The sequence below is a fragment of the Natator depressus genome, chromosome 5 (genome assembly GCF_965152275.1).
Source record: "Natator depressus isolate rNatDep1 chromosome 5, rNatDep2.hap1, whole genome shotgun sequence".
NCBI classification, from domain to species: domain Eukaryota; kingdom Metazoa; phylum Chordata; order Testudines; family Cheloniidae; genus Natator; species Natator depressus.
Window position 1 is genome coordinate 20,032,873 of NC_134238.1, and position 18,387 is coordinate 20,051,259.

Genomic DNA, 18,387 nt, shown 5'->3' on the forward strand with positions numbered 1-18,387 from the left:
GTTGGAGCTGGCAGCCTTATCTACACAAGAGCCTTACAACATGCTCCATGAAGACAGTATGGTGCCCTGGATACCCAGAATCCTTTCTTCCTAAGGTGAATTCCTCCTTCCTCAAGAAGTGATGTTGCTTTTCTGCAAAACAGAGAATTTCTTATCAATATTTTTTTCTGATAGCAGCATCTTCCACAATTCTAGCCACACTAGATGGCTCATGAGGCAAGGGTCAGTATTAAGTGGAATCATTACCCTAGGACCATTTTTCCTTGCTCTAATGTGCATAGTTATTTCCTTGTCTCTGGAATATCTTGTTATTAATGATGTTTTACAGCTTGGGAAGAACTCATCAGGCTAGAATCTTGATGAAGTATAGTCTTTTATGACACTGCTGTGCTTCCGCTAATATAGAAAAGGAGAACTTCCCTCTGTGTATTCCCCAGGTGGCATTGGTACATCTGTTTGTGATTCCCTGAGCATATTGCTGTGAGAAGTTAGAAAATGGCATTTCAGCAGAGGATATAGAAGTACTTAGAGAAGCTACAATGAAACTAAAGCTTTTAGTCTGGATATCAAAGTACAATTCAAAGGTAATTGAAAAAATAATTAACAATGAGCAACGGAGATCTGTGTCCAGAGCATTTTTTATAAAAAGGCTTAAAATCAGAAAAAAGGGTTTACCTATTGTTTCTTGCTACTTATTTTTTAATGATTGAATAATTATTGATCAGTTAATATTTGTTTATTGCTCTGAAAATGTAAAATGTAAAGCCCTATATATAACGTGCCAAATATTATTATTTATCATTATTAATTAGATTTCCTTATGTATTGCACAACAGTTGTATGAATAATTAGTACTGTTTTTGCTAGGGGAGAATAAGTTTTGGAACACTCAGATGCATTTTTAAGGCTAGTCTCAAAATCCTTTCACACACACACACACTTCCCACCCCTCCAGGGCTTATCTAGTTTATTTGAGGTTTTGCATTTTGCGTTATTCTTTTATAGATCGTTAAATGCTTTGGGACATGTTACTGTATGTGAACTGTGCAATGCAAGAGCAGATTGTATGGTATTGACAGTGAATGCAAGAACATATGTGCTTCTTAAGACACCGCTATTAGTGGATCTATCTCTATAAACAAGCTGCAGTTGTGATGTGTGGTCACATCAAAGTGGTAGAGAGTTTTCATTGATTTTGAAAAGTAGGAGCAACCAAACGCCTGTAAAAAAGGCAAAAATAAAATCTGCATCCAATTTGCTTTCATATTTTAAATAGTATATATAAGGTTTGGAAAGAGTTGCCAGAAGGAGTTGTCCTTTTCAGAGCAATCTGTGTAGAGCATTTCGTCTTTCTAACATGGCCGAGCACTGTACTGCTGTAAGTATGTTCACATGCGTACCCCCTTTAACCACAGATGCACAATATTATAGCAAGTGGGCATACACTTGCCTGCTTCATTTATTCTTTCTGCCATCGTTCAATCGTGACAAACACTGAAGACAGACCTCAGACAAAAGAGAAATAAAGGAATATATCACCTGAAAAGGAACAGTGGGATTAAAAAAAAATGGGAGGGTCATTATAGGTAGGCTACAATTCCAGTGCCATGGTTTAATACCACTTCCTGCGACAAAATGGTGGCATACTGTCCCAGTAGGGGTCATTAGATTCTGGGTAGCACTTCTTCCATTAGACCCTAAACACCCTATCAAAACACCTTTTGAGAATTTTTGCTCGTATCGCTCCTAATCAAGCATTCTAGCAATTCTATTCAATTCCAGGCCCGAATCCTGCAAAGAATTAGATATTTACATATGCTTATTACTGCACATAGTCCCCTACTATTGCTGTTTCCATTCAGTTACACATGTCTATGTTGGACTTAAAGCTTAGAATTTATAAAGCAACACGAATACCTGAAAAAAGGTCTAAAAGCCTGGTTTACAATCTTCCACATAAAACACCAGTGAGATTATAAATGGGAGTATACAAAAGTATGAATTCTTTGCAAGATTGAGCTCCTAGGTTGAGATTTTCAAGGTTGCTTAAAGTTAATAGGAAATGGGCTTCCAAATCTCTGTAGTGGCTTTGAAAGTTTCAGCCCCCTCATGTCTAATGCTGTAACCTCTTGGAAGAGAATGGTGAAAATGGAAAGAAGAGCATGGTCAAGGAAGGAAGAATGGTAAAGGATTAGAATTTGAGTACAAGCTTGGTAAAGGCCTGGGAATCAAGCCAAAGGTTCTTAGAGTGGGAGCAGGGAGCAAAATGTGAATCGTTTTGCGGATACAGACTAACACGGCTGCTACTCTGAAACAAACTATGACATAGCATGTTTTCTCCGGGGCCATGGGCAGAATGCTCAGGGCACAAAAAGCCTCTGAGCAGATAATTAAGCCCCAGAACCCCGATATGCTGGTAGGGAAGGGTGATTTTGATGGCTTTTCCCTACTTTGTGTGCATTAGTGAAAGCTTTTGTTTAAAGCTAGTGCTGTTGATTTGTGCATGTTCCCTGTGCACTGGTGTTCATGAAGTCAAAGGTTAAATACCCTACAGTGTTTAAAGTACATAAATGATGCTATTTTAGTTATGTACCCTACATTTTTTCTTAAAAGGTTTTTATGATTAAAGTTGGGGGGAAATTTCATTTCAACAACAATAAAGTAATATTCAGGACCAATTTCTGCCTGCCTCATTCAAGTGACTAGTTACCTTAACCTTGCGGTGGGATCTTAAGAACAAACTTTAGCCAGTCAGACTGCTCCCTGAGTCCAAATGGTGTCATAAGCAAATACACATTGATTAAAAGAAATAGTTAATTCATTGGAACATTTCTTGGGAAACTGATTTACCCTTCAGAACTGATTGCACATTGCAATGACTGCTGATTAAATAGGAGAGCATTAGCCAAAATTTGGCTTCATAAGAACGCTTTGTCAGTGCCAAAGGGCAAAGTGTTCTTTAATGTTTAGGGCCAAATTCTTCTTGTTTTACGCCAGTGAGTAGTCCTGTTGTTAAATAGGTGTGAAATTGTAAACGCCAGTCTTTGGTTACAGAGGTTAACCAGATATTAAAAGAAATAAGGCAAGTGAAATGCAGGAAATTCTTTTAAACGTTTATAATTATTTTAAAATAATTTTTATTTTATAAAGAGGAAAAAGGGGTACGAGTGTGTGTATTTATACACAATAAGGCTGTATTTATAGCATGTGCTTTTCAGTACAGTAATTTTTCATATTAAATCTAATCAGACTTTATTTTGTAATAGCTTTTTCTCTTAATCAGCACAGCTGCTCCTTTGGGATGCTAAACTCTCCGCAAGAGTGTTCCAATTAAGGAGATTCTACAGTAATTCTGTGATGTCTGTCTTTGACATCGTAAGCCATATAATGTTACTTAAACAAAGAACTGTTTCCTTGTATCACTGCTGCTCATTTTAAAAGTTCATATCTTGAAAACTGGAAATTTTTTACAGAATTCTTGGATAAAATTATATAATTCTTCCATGTTGTCTCCATCAGAAGTCAGTTTAATAACAAAAGTTTTCTTCCTATGTTCTTCATTCTTATTTTAAGTATTTTATTGAATCTTTTAGTCACAATACATTGTTCCAGTCAGATTAGATCAAAGGATTATAACTTTTCCATATGAGTGAGTTATGAGTTTCTTTTGCTGTTTTTGTTGGATTTTTTTTTCCTTTGGAGCGGAGGAGTTTGCTTGTGGTGCTGTTATTGTCAAAATGTGTATACGATTATATCTTTTTGTTGTTGTTGTTGTTACTGAAAGAGGTTATCCTCTTACATTAGGACATTACTAATGTGATACTATGTCACAATGCGGATACAGTGCTACCCCAAGTTTGTATCAAAATTATAGTAAAATTCAATAGCCTCCCCAGGCAAAAAATGTGCATTGCTTTCTTGATCTTTACCAAAGCTATTTTAAACAAAGAGAAATAGAATAGGGTTGGGAGAATTTTTACCCCCAAACTTCCTGTAAATTATTTAATTAACTAGGTATATTGCCATTCAAATTAGAATCAAATTAGATCTATTTCCAAAAAAGCGGTTACTATTCTAGTTTGATAGTATATTCTTGCCTTTTATTTGTTTTCTATGCTCCTTTGTAATGTAATCTCTTAATGAATCTGTATCACATTATTTGAGTGAATTAATATTATTTAATGCTTCCTAATTTTATTTATTTCTAGCACTTATGCAGCTATTCCCATTAAGAATATGATTTGCATGTTAAAAGTTGGTTAGATAAAAGTCTTTCTAATAAATGGTGATTCTGTTCCACATTATGTTTTTGGAAAATGTTCAAAGTTTTTTCTTTGTGTAAAGTGCTCTCTAGAGCTAGGATATCAACCCAATCATCATCCCACCTATTGAACATCAATTTTATGGGATTTGTGGTTCAAGAACCAGTACTTTACAATGATTTATAGCAGTTAGCACATGTAAATTCAAGAGTTATAATTTGCCCTATGATGTGGATTTTATGCATTTTCTGAATTAATCTTCATTGTTTGTATGCATATTTTCTATACCCCTTTTATTACTTTATTACAATATGTATGTAAGTTCATTATATTTTACTTTGCATATTACAAAAGAAGAATATTTTTAAAAAATTTAAAATCATATAAGTGCTTTATTTCTTCTTCTGTTTTTCTGGACCATACCTGTATGGCATATACTGCACCTTTAAGAAAATAATTTAAAATATAAACTATAGCGTACCATTTAACCAATCAGCTGTTTGGAGTTCTTTTAAAACAATAATTGCTGTGGGAAGATTAAACATCAGTAGCAAGAATCCATTACATACTAGTGTTCAGATTATATGATGATGGGTGCAGTATTAAAAACATCTAGATAACTGCATGCATGAAAATATTAATATTGTCATCTGGGCATAACCATTCTATATGTATAGGGGGAGTTAATTGCTATATGAATTTTGATGATGTCGTCTAAAGTATCTTAAACTGACAAAACCCTGGCATGTTTCTTAAAGTAGAATGTAAATCAAATATTTGTAAACATCTGGTTTGTTTGAAAAATAAGCGGGATTGATTTTTGCAGATCACCATGCATAACTTAATAAAATGTGATGGTTTTAGAGACAATGAGGCTAGTTCCTTGGCTATCTTATTTAATAGTTTGTAGCATTAAGGATATCTAGCAGTGCAATTTAGAAACATTTTGTAAAACACCCTGTAACACTTGGTTGGTTGCAGCTGTCATCTATTTTTTTTTCTGGATTAAGTTTGGTCAAGATAGAAGCAGCCCCATTTTCTGGTTGTCATTTGCCCAGGAAGTAAAAGCAAATTGTAATGAGGGAATCACAGCAGGAGAACCTCCTAACAAATGAGAGGCATATATTGACTGACAGCCAGCATGCCATTTCAGTGATAAATGTATTTTTGTACACTGCTGTTCAAGGTCACTTTGTGCTCTCGTATGCTGGCTGTCAAATCATACGATTCGCATAAGTAATTGTTGATGCAGAATGGTTGATGCAAAATTATATTACCAGAAGATTAAAAGTTGTTATGTTTTATTAAGTTAATTTTTTTAGTACATGTGCTTTGACTTTATCTTGCTATTATTGAAAAGCTATTTGAAGGACAGGCAGAAAATGAATTAAAAAATAAAAGGCAAATATGCTTTTTTCTTTGCTAGTATAGTACTGAATTTTTATTGCAAGTGCCAGCATTATTTGAACGAACATACCAGTTTAATTACGAGAATGTCTTTAGATTTAGACTTTTTTTTAGTGAAAATATGTTAAAATAGCTGAACATAAAGCTTTGTAGAATAAGGAGTTTGAATTATTTTTGGAATTCACATTTAGACATTTCTGAGAAAAAAATTTGTTTTTTGGTACGGCAACAAAAATTGAAGAAATTGTTTTAACATCTGTCTTTACGCATAAAACTATTTAACTTTAATATGTACTTTCAATTATTTCACACTATAAAATGTGTATCTAAGCACATAACACACTGTCAGAAAATTTGACACTTTGGTATGTGTTTTGAAAGGCAAGTGAGAGAACCAGAAAGGCAGAATTTACTAGACACAAGCAAAGAAGACAGAAACAGAATATCTGTAGAAAGTGAGCTTTCTTAAAACAAAGGCATCAAACTTAATTATATCAGATTATTATTATTATTTATTATTTATATACTGCAATGGCACACGGATAAAGAGTGTTTTCCAGATGACAGGTTTCAGAGTAACAGCCGTGTTAGTCTGTATTCGCAAAAAGAAAAGGAGTACTTGTGGCACCTTAGAGACTAACCAATTTATTTGAGCCTAAGCTTTCGTGAGCATCCGATGAAGTGAGCTGTAGCTCACGGAAGCTTAGGCTCAAATAAATTGGTTAGTCTCTAAGGTGCCACAAGTACTCCTTTTCTTTTTCCAGATGAGGTATTTTAAAAACCTAAACCCAAAAATCCCTTTTTTAGGAAATACAGTACAGGGAAGATGGGGATCAAGGCTTAGGGGATGATTGTGGAGAGACAAAATTATAGCTGGTATAAGGGGACAAGAGAACCTCTCAAGTTTCTTCTATGGGAACTTAATGTATTGCACATTCAAGTTATTTTGTTGCATTGTCTTGTGGGGTTTTTTGTTTTTCTTACAATACAGTCATGATCATGTGCAGAAATGGCAGTGGTAATGGACACCTGTGGTGTTAGTGGAATACTACCCAAAATAAATGAATTTTGAGGAAGGATTTGAAGACAGAGAGTGAATTTTTAAATCAGGGCTGAAGGCTCTAGATACAGCTGAAGATAGGGCCCTTAGTTGTAAATTGCTTTTCAGTTGCATGAAAAAAAAGATGAACAGATCTACTGTAGGTTGGTGAAGCTGGAACACAGAATTCTTAAGTTTTGCATTACTCAAAATCCACCATACTTATGGGGTTGTTGTTTTTGTGATTGTTTTTTAGTATTTTACATGTAAAATAATTTATTTAAAATAACTATATCATACCCACTACAAGTTAGTAGTGTAGCGTTGTTGCATTTAGAAAGCTGTGCAAAGTTAATGTGGGGGTGTGCTATAACACTATACTAGTGATCTGTAAAGATCTTCTGGATCACAGGAATCTTTAGACTATGGGCTAATCTTAATCAGACACAGCTACAGCAAGCTACTATTTGAAATCAAAGGTCAATTCCATAATGGAATATTGATTACTTCCTAAACCACGTTTTGTAGATCCAGATATACCAGTCAGTTGTAGGTATGTATCATACGTAAATGTAAGGGTATAAGTTACCAGTAAATTAAATTATGTGTTCTAAAATTATAGAAAATTTGGCAGAAATCTGTAGAAATACACGGAATTGGGTAATAAAACAGGTTCAGCATGCTAGAGACCACTACAAGAGCTCTATTACCCAGATGTGTACTACTTCTACAGATGATCCACTGAGAGAAGAAAAATATGCACTGGGCCTAGCAATTTGCACTGTTCTTGGCCATAGCAACTCTAGTTGGGGACTACAAGACAGTGATCTAGAATAGGAGTTAATGTATCTTGGGTGACTTTCTTTTCTCTTACACCATACCAATGTAAATGACATTGACGATAATCTTAAATTAGGGGATCTGTTTGTCATACTGATTCAAATACATATCACCAGTTAACAATAAAGGGAATTATTAGATCCACTTCTGATGATATATGTAAATGGCAATGTGTGGGTGAGGCTTCTGAGGGGATAGTGAAATCATTTATTTAGGCTGTAGTATGCTGTTGACACTTACCTATACATCTTTGTTTTCTGTCATCTAGGAATCTTGTTGGCTCCTGGATTGTTTCAGAATGGCCGGATAGCAGTTTTAGCCAAAACATTTGTTTTCATAGTCAATTGGGGCTACAAGTTGTGACCTTTCCTATCATATACAGACATCACCATCATTGCCCATTCTTTCATCACCTCTAGATTGCCGTAATGCAATGCACTCTGAATGAGGCTATACCTGATGGTAACTCAGCAACTTCAGCTTGTACAAAACGCATCCGTTTGCTTATTTAACAGTGTTTCACACAAAGAGCATATTGTATTTGTGCTCCATAGGTTCTCTGGTTTTCCAATGCATTTTTAGTGCAATTCCAAGGATTGGTTTTGACTTTCAAAGCTCTTTATGGTTTGGTTTCTGTTCTCAGTGCTTTACATTCACATTAAAATTCAGCTGGGACATAATGGAGACTGCTGGTTGAAATGTCAAATAAGATTATTTGGTATGCTTGTGTGGTATGGGAGTATCTCATGCATGGGCTCTGCACCAGAATGGCAGGACCTCCGGAGGGGTTTACAAACAACTGTAGGTGGATCGCCACCACCCTTTCTTTCTTTATGGCTAGATGGGAGAGGGAAGTCCCCAAACTTTTCTTTTGTAATATGGGGTCATGATGTAGCAAAGGTTGAGAACCTCTAATCTAGAGGATCTTGCTTGTTTGATTCAGACTTCTTTATTGATTAGCAAAAAGAAAAGGAGTACTAGTGGCACCTTAGAGACTAACCAGTTTATTTGAGCATAAGCTTTCGTGAGCTACAGCTCACTTCATCGGATGCATTCTTTCGTGAGCTACAGCTCACTTCATCGGATGCATTCAGTGGATCCACTGAATGCATCCGATGAAGTGAGCTGTAGCTCACGAAAGCTTATGCTCAAATAAATTGGTTAGTCTCTAAGGTACCACTAGTACTCCTTTTCTTTTTGCGAATACAGACTAACACGGCTGTTACTCGGAAACCTGTCTTTATTGATTAGGTGTGCTCTAGATTTGGGGGTATTTTTTACTGCAAAGTGAACCAAGTTTTTATGCAAGCTGAGGTTTTCAGGGAGGTCAAGTGTCCTTTATCGTCACCAAAATGTCAAGAGATTGTGTCTCACTCTTCCAGACGTGGACTTTGGTATAGTGAGCCATGCCATTGTGACCTAGACTGCATTGCTATTGTAATGTGTTTTATTTAGTGTACCACTGAAAACCAGATGTATATTGCTGCTCTTGCAGAGCACATCAACATGACTGCTCAAGGGGATTTGCCCCCAAAATCAGTGTCACTGGCTGGTTGTTAATGAGAGAGCTTCACAGTCTTCTCATTTTTAATGTGCAAATAACCAGTCTATACAAGGATTGATTTGCTCTGTCTCCTTTGGTGGAAGTGGAGACCTGGAACTGCCTAACTTCCCAAGCTACAAGCAGTAGACAATGTGTTCTTGGGGGACGGGGGGGCTGTCTGATCTCTTCCTGCTTAATATTTGGTCAAAGCACATAGGAGGCACAGTTCAGGCTAGGTTTCCAGACTTTTCTTATGTATGTGTTTGGATTATAATACTTCTGTGTGATGCATTTGGGTACGTTGCTTTCCTTGATAACGCAATATCGTTTCCTTTCTGTTCATACACCCACAGGGTTTTGGGAATAGATATCCATAATGTGATGTATGTTTCTGCAGTAACACAGTAGTTACATTAATATCCAGTTCTGTATTTAAAATACTTTTTTCAACTGCTGGTTAAAATAAAATACTTTAGAATATTGCTGCAGTGGAATTCAACACTTAGCACAGGTATTTACCTTTGACAGAACAATTTACTTCAGTGTAGAGTTTGGGAAATATTAGACCTTGAAATGGGTGTTCATAGCTTCCATATATGATGTGCTTTAGTACAGCAACACAGGCAGGTGCAGAAGTCAAATAGTCTCCCAGGAGCATCCCCCATTTAGAAAAAAAACAAATCAATTCATTGGGCAGAGGGATACGACACACAGCTGCACTTTGTCCCACTGTATTTTTTGTTCAAAATAAACGGTATCCGTGAACCAGTGCCACTGTTAAATGCACAGATATTAGATTTTTCCATAACATTCTGTAACTAATTCCAAGCAGAAAACATACCCATTTTGAGTGTAATCCAAAAGGCAAAAAAACTAAACAAATATTTTATCATGCACTTCCTTATGGAAGCAACAGAGGCACACATCCTTCCAGGTAGCCTTTAGCATAGCAATAAAATTGCCTCGGCCGGCCAGCCAAGCCTAAAAAGCAAGAACATTGGTTCAAATAAAATGCTTCTGATTGAGCTGCATAGATTTTGTGATATGCTTATTTACCTGACAAGTAAATAAAAGGGTGAGCATTGCCAAATGCACATTGAATAAGCCACAGAAAAGGTAAATCTGTGTTTTAAAGGATTAATGTCAGCTAGGAAAGTACATAAATTAAAACATCAGAGTGATGTGGCTCCCTTAAGGACTGTAGTTATTTGGATAAATTGTCAGTAGTAAAGAGTGCAACAAGTATGCTAGTGCTATTGATTTTCACCTTTGTATTACCAAAACATTTTTCATTGACACATATTAATTGCTTGTTAAGTGCTAAAGAGTTTGATGGTCTAAATATTGAATCCTATAATTAATTGGCCTTTTAGTTTTCCTTATCATTAAGCAATAGTGATTACATTAAAGGCACAAGGGTTTGCTTAAGTCGACATATCTTGTACATGATGTACAGTAAGAAAATATTACTATAGATTCCTAATACACGACCTCTTGTAAGTGCAGTATATCTTACTTTCTGTTGTCATGTAAGCTACTGTACTTTCCCACCATCAATTATAGGGTGCATCTTCCTATTGTAATTCAAGTTATAATGTTACAAACCCAGTTCTCAATAGGAAGATTATAACGTAGCCATTTAATGCCAAGTTTTAGCCTGATACAGCACAGAGGCTCTCAGTGCAGAAACAATAATTATACTGTGCATATTTTTCAGAAAATAGTTTAAACGGTTATGCGTTTCTAATTCTAAGTATTTTTTATTGCACGATAATAGCAAAAAGATATTTTCAAAATTAAGTTGTTTCGGCACTTATGCCAAATTTTTCAAACAGGTTTTCCTAAACTCAGGAAATAAATCTGTTTTTAACCACCTAATGGCTTGAGCCTGAGTTTATTGAAGTCAGTGGCAAACTCCCATTTATTTACATGATGCACGGTCAGGCCTTTAGTGGCCTGACTTTCAGAAGCCCTGATCATCTACAGCTCCCACTGAAGTCATTAAGATCTGTAGGTACTTGGGCACAGCACTTCTGAATATTGGTTTAGTTGCATCAGTTTAGGCATCCAAACATGAAGAAGTTTCTTGGGGCTGCAACTTGGGAGCCATCATCAGCACCATCCTCTCTTGCCCTGTATACTCAGGCTGTATCTTCCCTAATATTTCTAAAATATGTCCTTTTTTTCTGTCTAGATGGGCAAACTTTAATCCAGAATCTCTCACCTGACATATTGTAACCTCTTCTCCAGGATCCCTGAACCATCACTCCATTCTGCCCATACAAAAGCAACTGCTAAGATCATCTTCCTTACAGGTTGCTTTGATCATACGGTAGAACCTCAGAGTTACGGACACCTCAGGAATGGAGGTTGTCCCTGACTCTGAAATGTTCGTAACCGTGAACAACGTGCAGTTCAGGCTCCAGTCCCAGCAGCTGATGCTCCAAGCCAGGTTCCAGCAGCAGCTGAACTCCCTCCTCAGTGCCAGCAGCTTAATTGCAGTCAGCTTCTTTCCCTGGGTCAGACTGCAACCTTGTCCCCCTCCCAGCCGGGGGAAGGTGGGTGAAAATAGTGTTTCCCCACACCCCCGGGACGGGGGAGGGAGGCAGGAGTGAAAGCAGTGCAGACCCCAGTGCTGCTCCTGCTCCGCCAGCTGCCCTGGGCTGGCAGTCCAAGCGTCTTCACTCCTAGACGTAAGTGGGTGCCGTGGGGGGGCGGGGGGGAAGCAGCCCAGATGTGCCTGCCTTTAAGATGCAATACAGGCACAGTACTGTACAGTGTTTGCTTTTGCTTTTTTTTTGTCTCCGCTGCTGCCTGATTGGTTACTCCCGGTTTCACATGGTGTCCGGTGAACCGGTCAGTCCGTAATTCTGGTGTTCGTATCTTTGAGGTTCTATCTAGTATTAACTTTTTCTCTCACTGGCTGCCCTTGTTTCACCGAACCAAGTTCAAACTTCTTGTCCTACCTTTCAAGACCCTTCACAATTCTGCCCCTCTTTATTTGACTACTCTTGTCTCTTACTGTGCCAGTTTAATCTCCTACCGTCTACCAGCAGTGCCCATCTTGTCTGACCCTTTGTCAGCTTCTCAGGCAAACGTTTTCATGACTGCTTCCATCCTGCTCTTGAGTGTGCAATGTCCTCCCCTAATTGATGCATAATGCTACTATTCTGTACTGCAGATCTCGCCTTAAGAATAACTTTGCAGTGATGCCTATAAGAAATCAGTAAATTTTTAATGATTTAAGTATTCATAATTATCAGAAAAAAATTGCAGTTGTGTATAGATATATTTAAAAACTGTATCCGCCTTGCCAAGTATTTTGATGTCACTTGCCTTCTCAGATTGTGAGATCTTCAGGTAGAGTGCAACATCAAGCACAAAGGAGCCCCAGTTCTGCTTTGAACTCCAGGCACTGCCTTAATGTAAATATTAAGTAATACCCCACTGTGAATTTTGCCCAAGTAAAGCTACACAAAAAGTATTTAACTTTTAATTCAAGTGAAAGATAGTGCTACTATTTTAAATTTAAAATAATACTTATACATACATTTCAAAGTGTTTTACAAAGATGAATAAGCATCATGACCCCAAATTTACAGATGGGGAATCTGAGATATGGAGAGTTGTGTCTTGCTGAAGATCACACAGCAAGTCAGTGGCAGGGACAGGAGTAGAATCCAAGGCTCCTGACTCTGGGTCTTATGCACATAAAAATTGCATATAGGTTTTTACTTTAGCTAGAAGATGATGATGGATGTGATTGTAATGTTGAAGTCCATTTGAGTTTTGCCCAAGTTAGGAGTCCAGACTTGGAAAGATCTTTGGTTGTATGGGTTTACAGGAAATATATTTCATTACAACTGTTTGTGAATTGTATATCTACTGCTGTGCGGATTACAGATTATAGTTTAAAGCAGCATTTCTCAAACTGTGGTCCGTGGACCTGAGGGTACTCCAGGGCGTCCGCTGGCCCAACTGATCAACTCATCCCCCTCCCTCTCTCAACTCCACCCCCTCCCTCCCAGTGCCTTCTGCATGCCACTGAACAACTGTTCCCCAGTGTGCAGGAGGCACTGAGAGGGAGGGGGAGGAGCGGGGATGGAGCGTGCTCAGGGGAGGGGGCAGAAAGAGACAGGGGAGGGGAGGGGTGGACCTTTGGGGGAAGGGGTGGAGTGGAGGCAGGGCCTTGTACTGAGTGGGGAGCTTTGGGGTCCGCAAAAAAATTTAAATCAAAATGGGGGTCCTCGGGTTGCTAAAGTTTGACAACCGCTGGTTTAAAGTATATGTGAAAAAATGTTATGTACCACTAGGGGTTGAGTATTATGCCTTTTAAATAATTCCTTTACATTTCATCTACTACAAAAGGTTTGAACTTTTAATTAACATTTTTTATGGCAGTGGTCCAAAAGATTTTAATTGCATGCTGCTAATTTAATCAAGTTTGGACATAAATGATTATGTCGATCAGTGGGAAAGGAACAGTGCTGCAAGCCTGTGCGTCCCAAGAGCTTTCCCATTTTCAGAAGGGCAAGTGGTGATAAAACATGCCAAGTACGTGCTTTGTTGGGAGATGTGTACTGTAGTTTTTGGCAGTCATAAGTCTTTTTTACTTTTTAAGCCTAAATACCTTTTTAAATATTAGAAACTTGAAATTCTAATATAAAATCCTATGTATTTTAAGACTTAATTAAATATGCATTTTCCATTATTTGTAGATTTTTTTTTTAGTATGAGCACTAAATTCACTAAAAATATAGGTTTCAGAGTAACAGCCGTGTTAGTCTGTAGTCGCAAAAAGAATTTTTTACTAAAAATATAAAAGATATTAAAAATATCAAATTGTATTATTGGAAGGTAGCCAAGTAGAACAAAGTTCAGGCCATGCAAGTATTTACGTAATAAAAACAACTTAGTTTGACAGGTTAGTTTGCCCATAAAAGAATTATTACTCCCACTTAACAATAAACTCCCAAGTAAATATTTTAGACATTCAGTTTAAAGCTGATTTTTTTAACCTAAGTATTATACTTTAAAAAGCAATTCAATTAAAGCCATATTTTGTTAAGATACCTGACAAATGGCTTTGATCTGATTTAAAAACTGCAAGTTGGCAAGGGATTTGTTTCTAAACTGATTTAATTCAATTTTATAGGCTGAGAGATTGAAGCAGTTGAAAAGAAATTGTCAAAATATTTAAAACAGAAATGTTGACTGAAAAGCACATACCTAAGTTTACATTTACTCATTGACTCGAATGGTTTTGGTGCTCTCTCTGGATATTTGATGGGTTTCAACATTTTTGTAAACAAGAATGTACATAACAGACTGTAGAGGCTTCAAATGATCTCTCCTGGTCTTTGGGACAATTAGATATGAAAATGGCCTAAATACAAATTTACACAAAAATAGATTCCTTGTTGGGACTCTGGTATTGCTTTGCTGAATTTGAGACAGAGAGAGGGCAGGGGTGTCCTTTTCTGGCCGAAGTTTAGGAGATTTAACACTTGGAGACACAGTGCTTAATAATAATAATTAATACCTTGCTCTTATGTAGTTCTTTTCATTCTTATAGAACCTTTTTGTCCTGTGCTTGATCCTGCACCCCTTGAGCATCCAAAATGCTCAGTGATGTCACTGGGAGTTTTAAATGTGCAAGGAAAATAGGCTCAGATCAGGTCTAATGCAGCGGTGTCCACCCTGTGGCCCTTGAGGCTCTAAATTCTGGTCCCCGAAAACAATTGCGTTAAGAACATTTAAGTTGTTACAAATTGAGAATGTGTTCCGTTTGCTCCCACACACACACACTCCTCCCGTCCCCGATTCTGTCTCTGTTTTCCTGATTATTTTCCTCTCCTCTTGGTATGTGAATAAAGTGGAGAGGTAGGTTTCGAGAATTTCAGACATTACTAAATTGCACTGGCCCCAGTATCTTTCTCCTCCTGCAGAGGATCTAGGCTTATTGTGTGGGAAAGTAGTTAGGGGACAAGACTTGCTTGTAGAGAATGTGGATGATTTGTAATACCTGTCAAGAATCGTCTAGGAGTACTTTGTCCTGCCTCAGCATAGGAGGCTGGATCAGAGGACCTCTTGAGGATCCTTCCAGCCCTGTATATCTGTGATTCTATGATTTGTTGGCTCTGAAATCAACCTCTTTTGTATACTTGTTAGGATGGAGATTTTCCTTTGCAGTAACCTGCAAATACATTTTCATTTGCTGATGGGAGACCTGCTGAGAAGGAGTGATTTCTAAAAATGTACCTGTGCCTTTTGGGTATTCAAGTAAGCACATAGGTGCCAAAGCAAAACATGTATTGTAATAGCAGGAATACCCATTCTGAGTGCAAGTGAAGGTTTTTCTGTGTACAAAGTGGCACGCTGTCAAACTTTGTCGGTGTAGTTTCTGGGGCTTGTTTGAAAATTTAGTCTTGAGCATTTTTCTCATTTGTTATTGTAATGTTATCACGTGTTCCTCCAAATAGCACCTTTCTTGTTTCATATAACAGAGAATGGAGTGTGCTTACTGTCTGTAAGCTTCAAAAATATTGATTGCTGTCATGGTAATGGTTATAGTGAATTTTATGGTGACATTTCAGATTTAAATATATCATGTCAGATGTTCTTTCCTTGAGTTACTGCTACCATGGGATGATAAACTCCTACTGTAAAAATGTGTCATGTTAATGTTGTGCAAAGACTCTATCTGGTCCAGTAATTTAATTATTTCATTTTATTTTAAATTATTTTTTTCTTTCTGCGTCCTCTGATTTACATTTGTTTAATTATGGCAGATAAACATAGACTTCTAGTCTATCTTATCTTATCTATGAAGCTTTTTGAGCCATATAAATTGTCAAAAGCCATTCATGGATACTGACTCCAGAGCAGGTAGAGGAAAGGTCAGTTCTGCTACACAGAAGTCAAAGAAAAAAAACTGCACCAAGAGGAGATCTCATGCAAATAACCTACCAACATCTTACTATGGGCCTCTCCACTCCTGAAGTTCTCTGGTCCTCTGAAGAGCAGTGATAACTACCTCCAGCAGCCCAAGATAGGAAAAAAAATATAAGCACCAGTCATGGTCAAAGGCATGGTTTGGTTTGGCTTTTAAAGAGTACATGTCGTTAAGGATCAGGGAGAAAGAGGTTAACTTCTAATCATGAAAGACGGGGGGTGTGGGGAGAGAGGGGCTCCTATTGGGATTACATGAGAATCATTTAACAACCCTAACCCTATTTGAGAAAGCTTCTTGATTGACTCTTATCTCCCCAATGTCCCATTTGCCGTTTCTTTAAGTGAGAGAAAACTGCATATGGTGGTTCTTTTTTCTGCGGCTAATAGAAATGAAACCCAGTGAGAGAGACTTCCCTCCCCCACACCGCCTTTGAAGGTGTATACCAGCTGGCAGAATGTCAGTCAACTTGTAAAAAATCATTGTTAGGACAACAGGAAATGTATTCAATATGCTCTGGGCCTCTCCAAAGGTCATAGCCCTGAGTCTAGTGTCCACATATAATAATCAAGCAGGATGGGGTCTGTGATTGTAGTACTGGAAATGGTGGTCCTAATTTGCTATCATCTAATTCCTAATTTGACATTACACAGCAACTGGAACCCCTGGCAATAGGCAGGAGACATTGTCACTGAATAGCTGTGGGAATGCACATTATTTCTCCACACCAGCTGCCACAAAAAGATGCTGTATCCTTCATACTACATATTTATACAGAGGGGAAGAGAATGTTGGGGAGCTATGCAAAAATATTACCTGCAGATTCATTGGAATTTAGCATTCTCCAAAGATATACAAGATATAGGTGAAAAATTCTCCAAGATTTCAAACATAAGGCATGAAATTTGGAAGCTGAGTAACAAGAAAGAACCACTGATCATGTGACTATAAAGCTGTAGACGGGATATAGGTAACAGGATAGGATATAGGTAACAGGTATAGGTCTAATCACCTTCGCAGCAGATGAAGGTTGACAAGTAAATGCTTGAAATTGTTCCACCAAAGGTTTCTGGACAGTCAGCTTCTGAATCTCATGCCTGACATTTTAAACCAAGAGTTTAGCACTATTACTACAAATAGCCAAGAGAAGAATAATTCCCTTTTCTTCTAGTTAAGGTCGTAATTTTGAAAGTCTGAACCTTTTTCTACTATTCGATCAGAACATTTCTTCAGAATCCCTGAAAATGGACAAATGTTCACTTACTTGTATGCAAAACCACCACGATTGGCATAATTAACAGTCTCCGTAGAGAAGGCAAGGATGGCATAGAGACTGTATTACTGTTGTACCTAGTTTAGGACTGATGTATAACAATGGGGCATGGGGAAGCTTCAGCTGCTGCTGTACATGCTGCAGCTGTTCTGAGAACACAGAGAGAGAGAGAGGCCTTCTGCCTCCAAGGCTGTCCTAGTTCTGCCTTACGCTAATACTGAATTCCCTCTCATTTATGAAATAATGAAATTATATTTGGTTTTCAGTTTGCCAGACTATGATCTCTTCACTATACTTAGTTTTAACTGACAGTTATGACCTATATCTATAAGTCATTTCTATAGATACACACTCTGTTAGCTTTGTGTTCAGTTTGTGTCTGTGTGGCACCATAATGGTGCTGAGTAATTAATCTTCTAAACTACATGTTTTCCTCTTTGTTAGACTATCCATGGCCATAAAGGGCCAATAACTGCTGTGGCTTTCGCTCCTGATGGACGGTACCTTGCCACATATTCCAACACAGACAGTCACATCTCCTTTTGGCAGGTAAGAATATACACAAAAGGCGAAGATATGTACGCGATGCTAGTATTGTAAATGGGGCTGAGTTTTTGGCATTTGTACAGTCAACTTTTTGGGTCTTTTTAAAAAATGTTATTCAGTACTAGTGTAACCTCTGACAAAGGAAAAAATAATGTATCATTATGGCTGAAATAACAACCATCCCAAAAATCAGGAAATTCCAAAACTTAAAGCTGAAACCAGAACATAAATGCTCTCATTTTGGAGAATCCATATACAGAACTATATCTCCCCACTGATTTTTCTCTTGCTTCCCCCTATTTTATTGCCCCACTAGTTCTTTTTCACATGCTGTCTGTGATGCTCTCACACAGGCATGTTGATAAAGGGTAACATTTTCAAAAGTGACATAGGCCCTTAGCAATTTAAGTACCATTGAAAATCAATGGGATTTAGGTTCCTGAGTGCCTAAATCACTTAAACATTAGACTTAGACTCCTTAGTTACTTAGGGTAACATTTTGACAAATGTATTCACTCATGTTAT

The 18,387-nt window shown here is 37.5% G+C and overlaps 1 protein-coding gene across 2 annotated transcripts in view; it reads left to right on the forward strand.

The window, feature by feature from the left end:
- The window catches only part of WDR7 (WD repeat domain 7), a 346,874-nt gene that overhangs the window by 319,220 nt on the left and 9,267 nt on the right, over positions 1-18,387 (forward strand). For both annotated transcript variants that reach the window (XM_074952395.1, XM_074952396.1), the window contains one exon: positions 17,761-17,865. In XM_074952395.1, the coding sequence (XP_074808496.1) occupies positions 17,761-17,865 (105 nt within the window). The remainder of the gene's footprint in view (positions 1-17,760; positions 17,866-18,387) is intronic.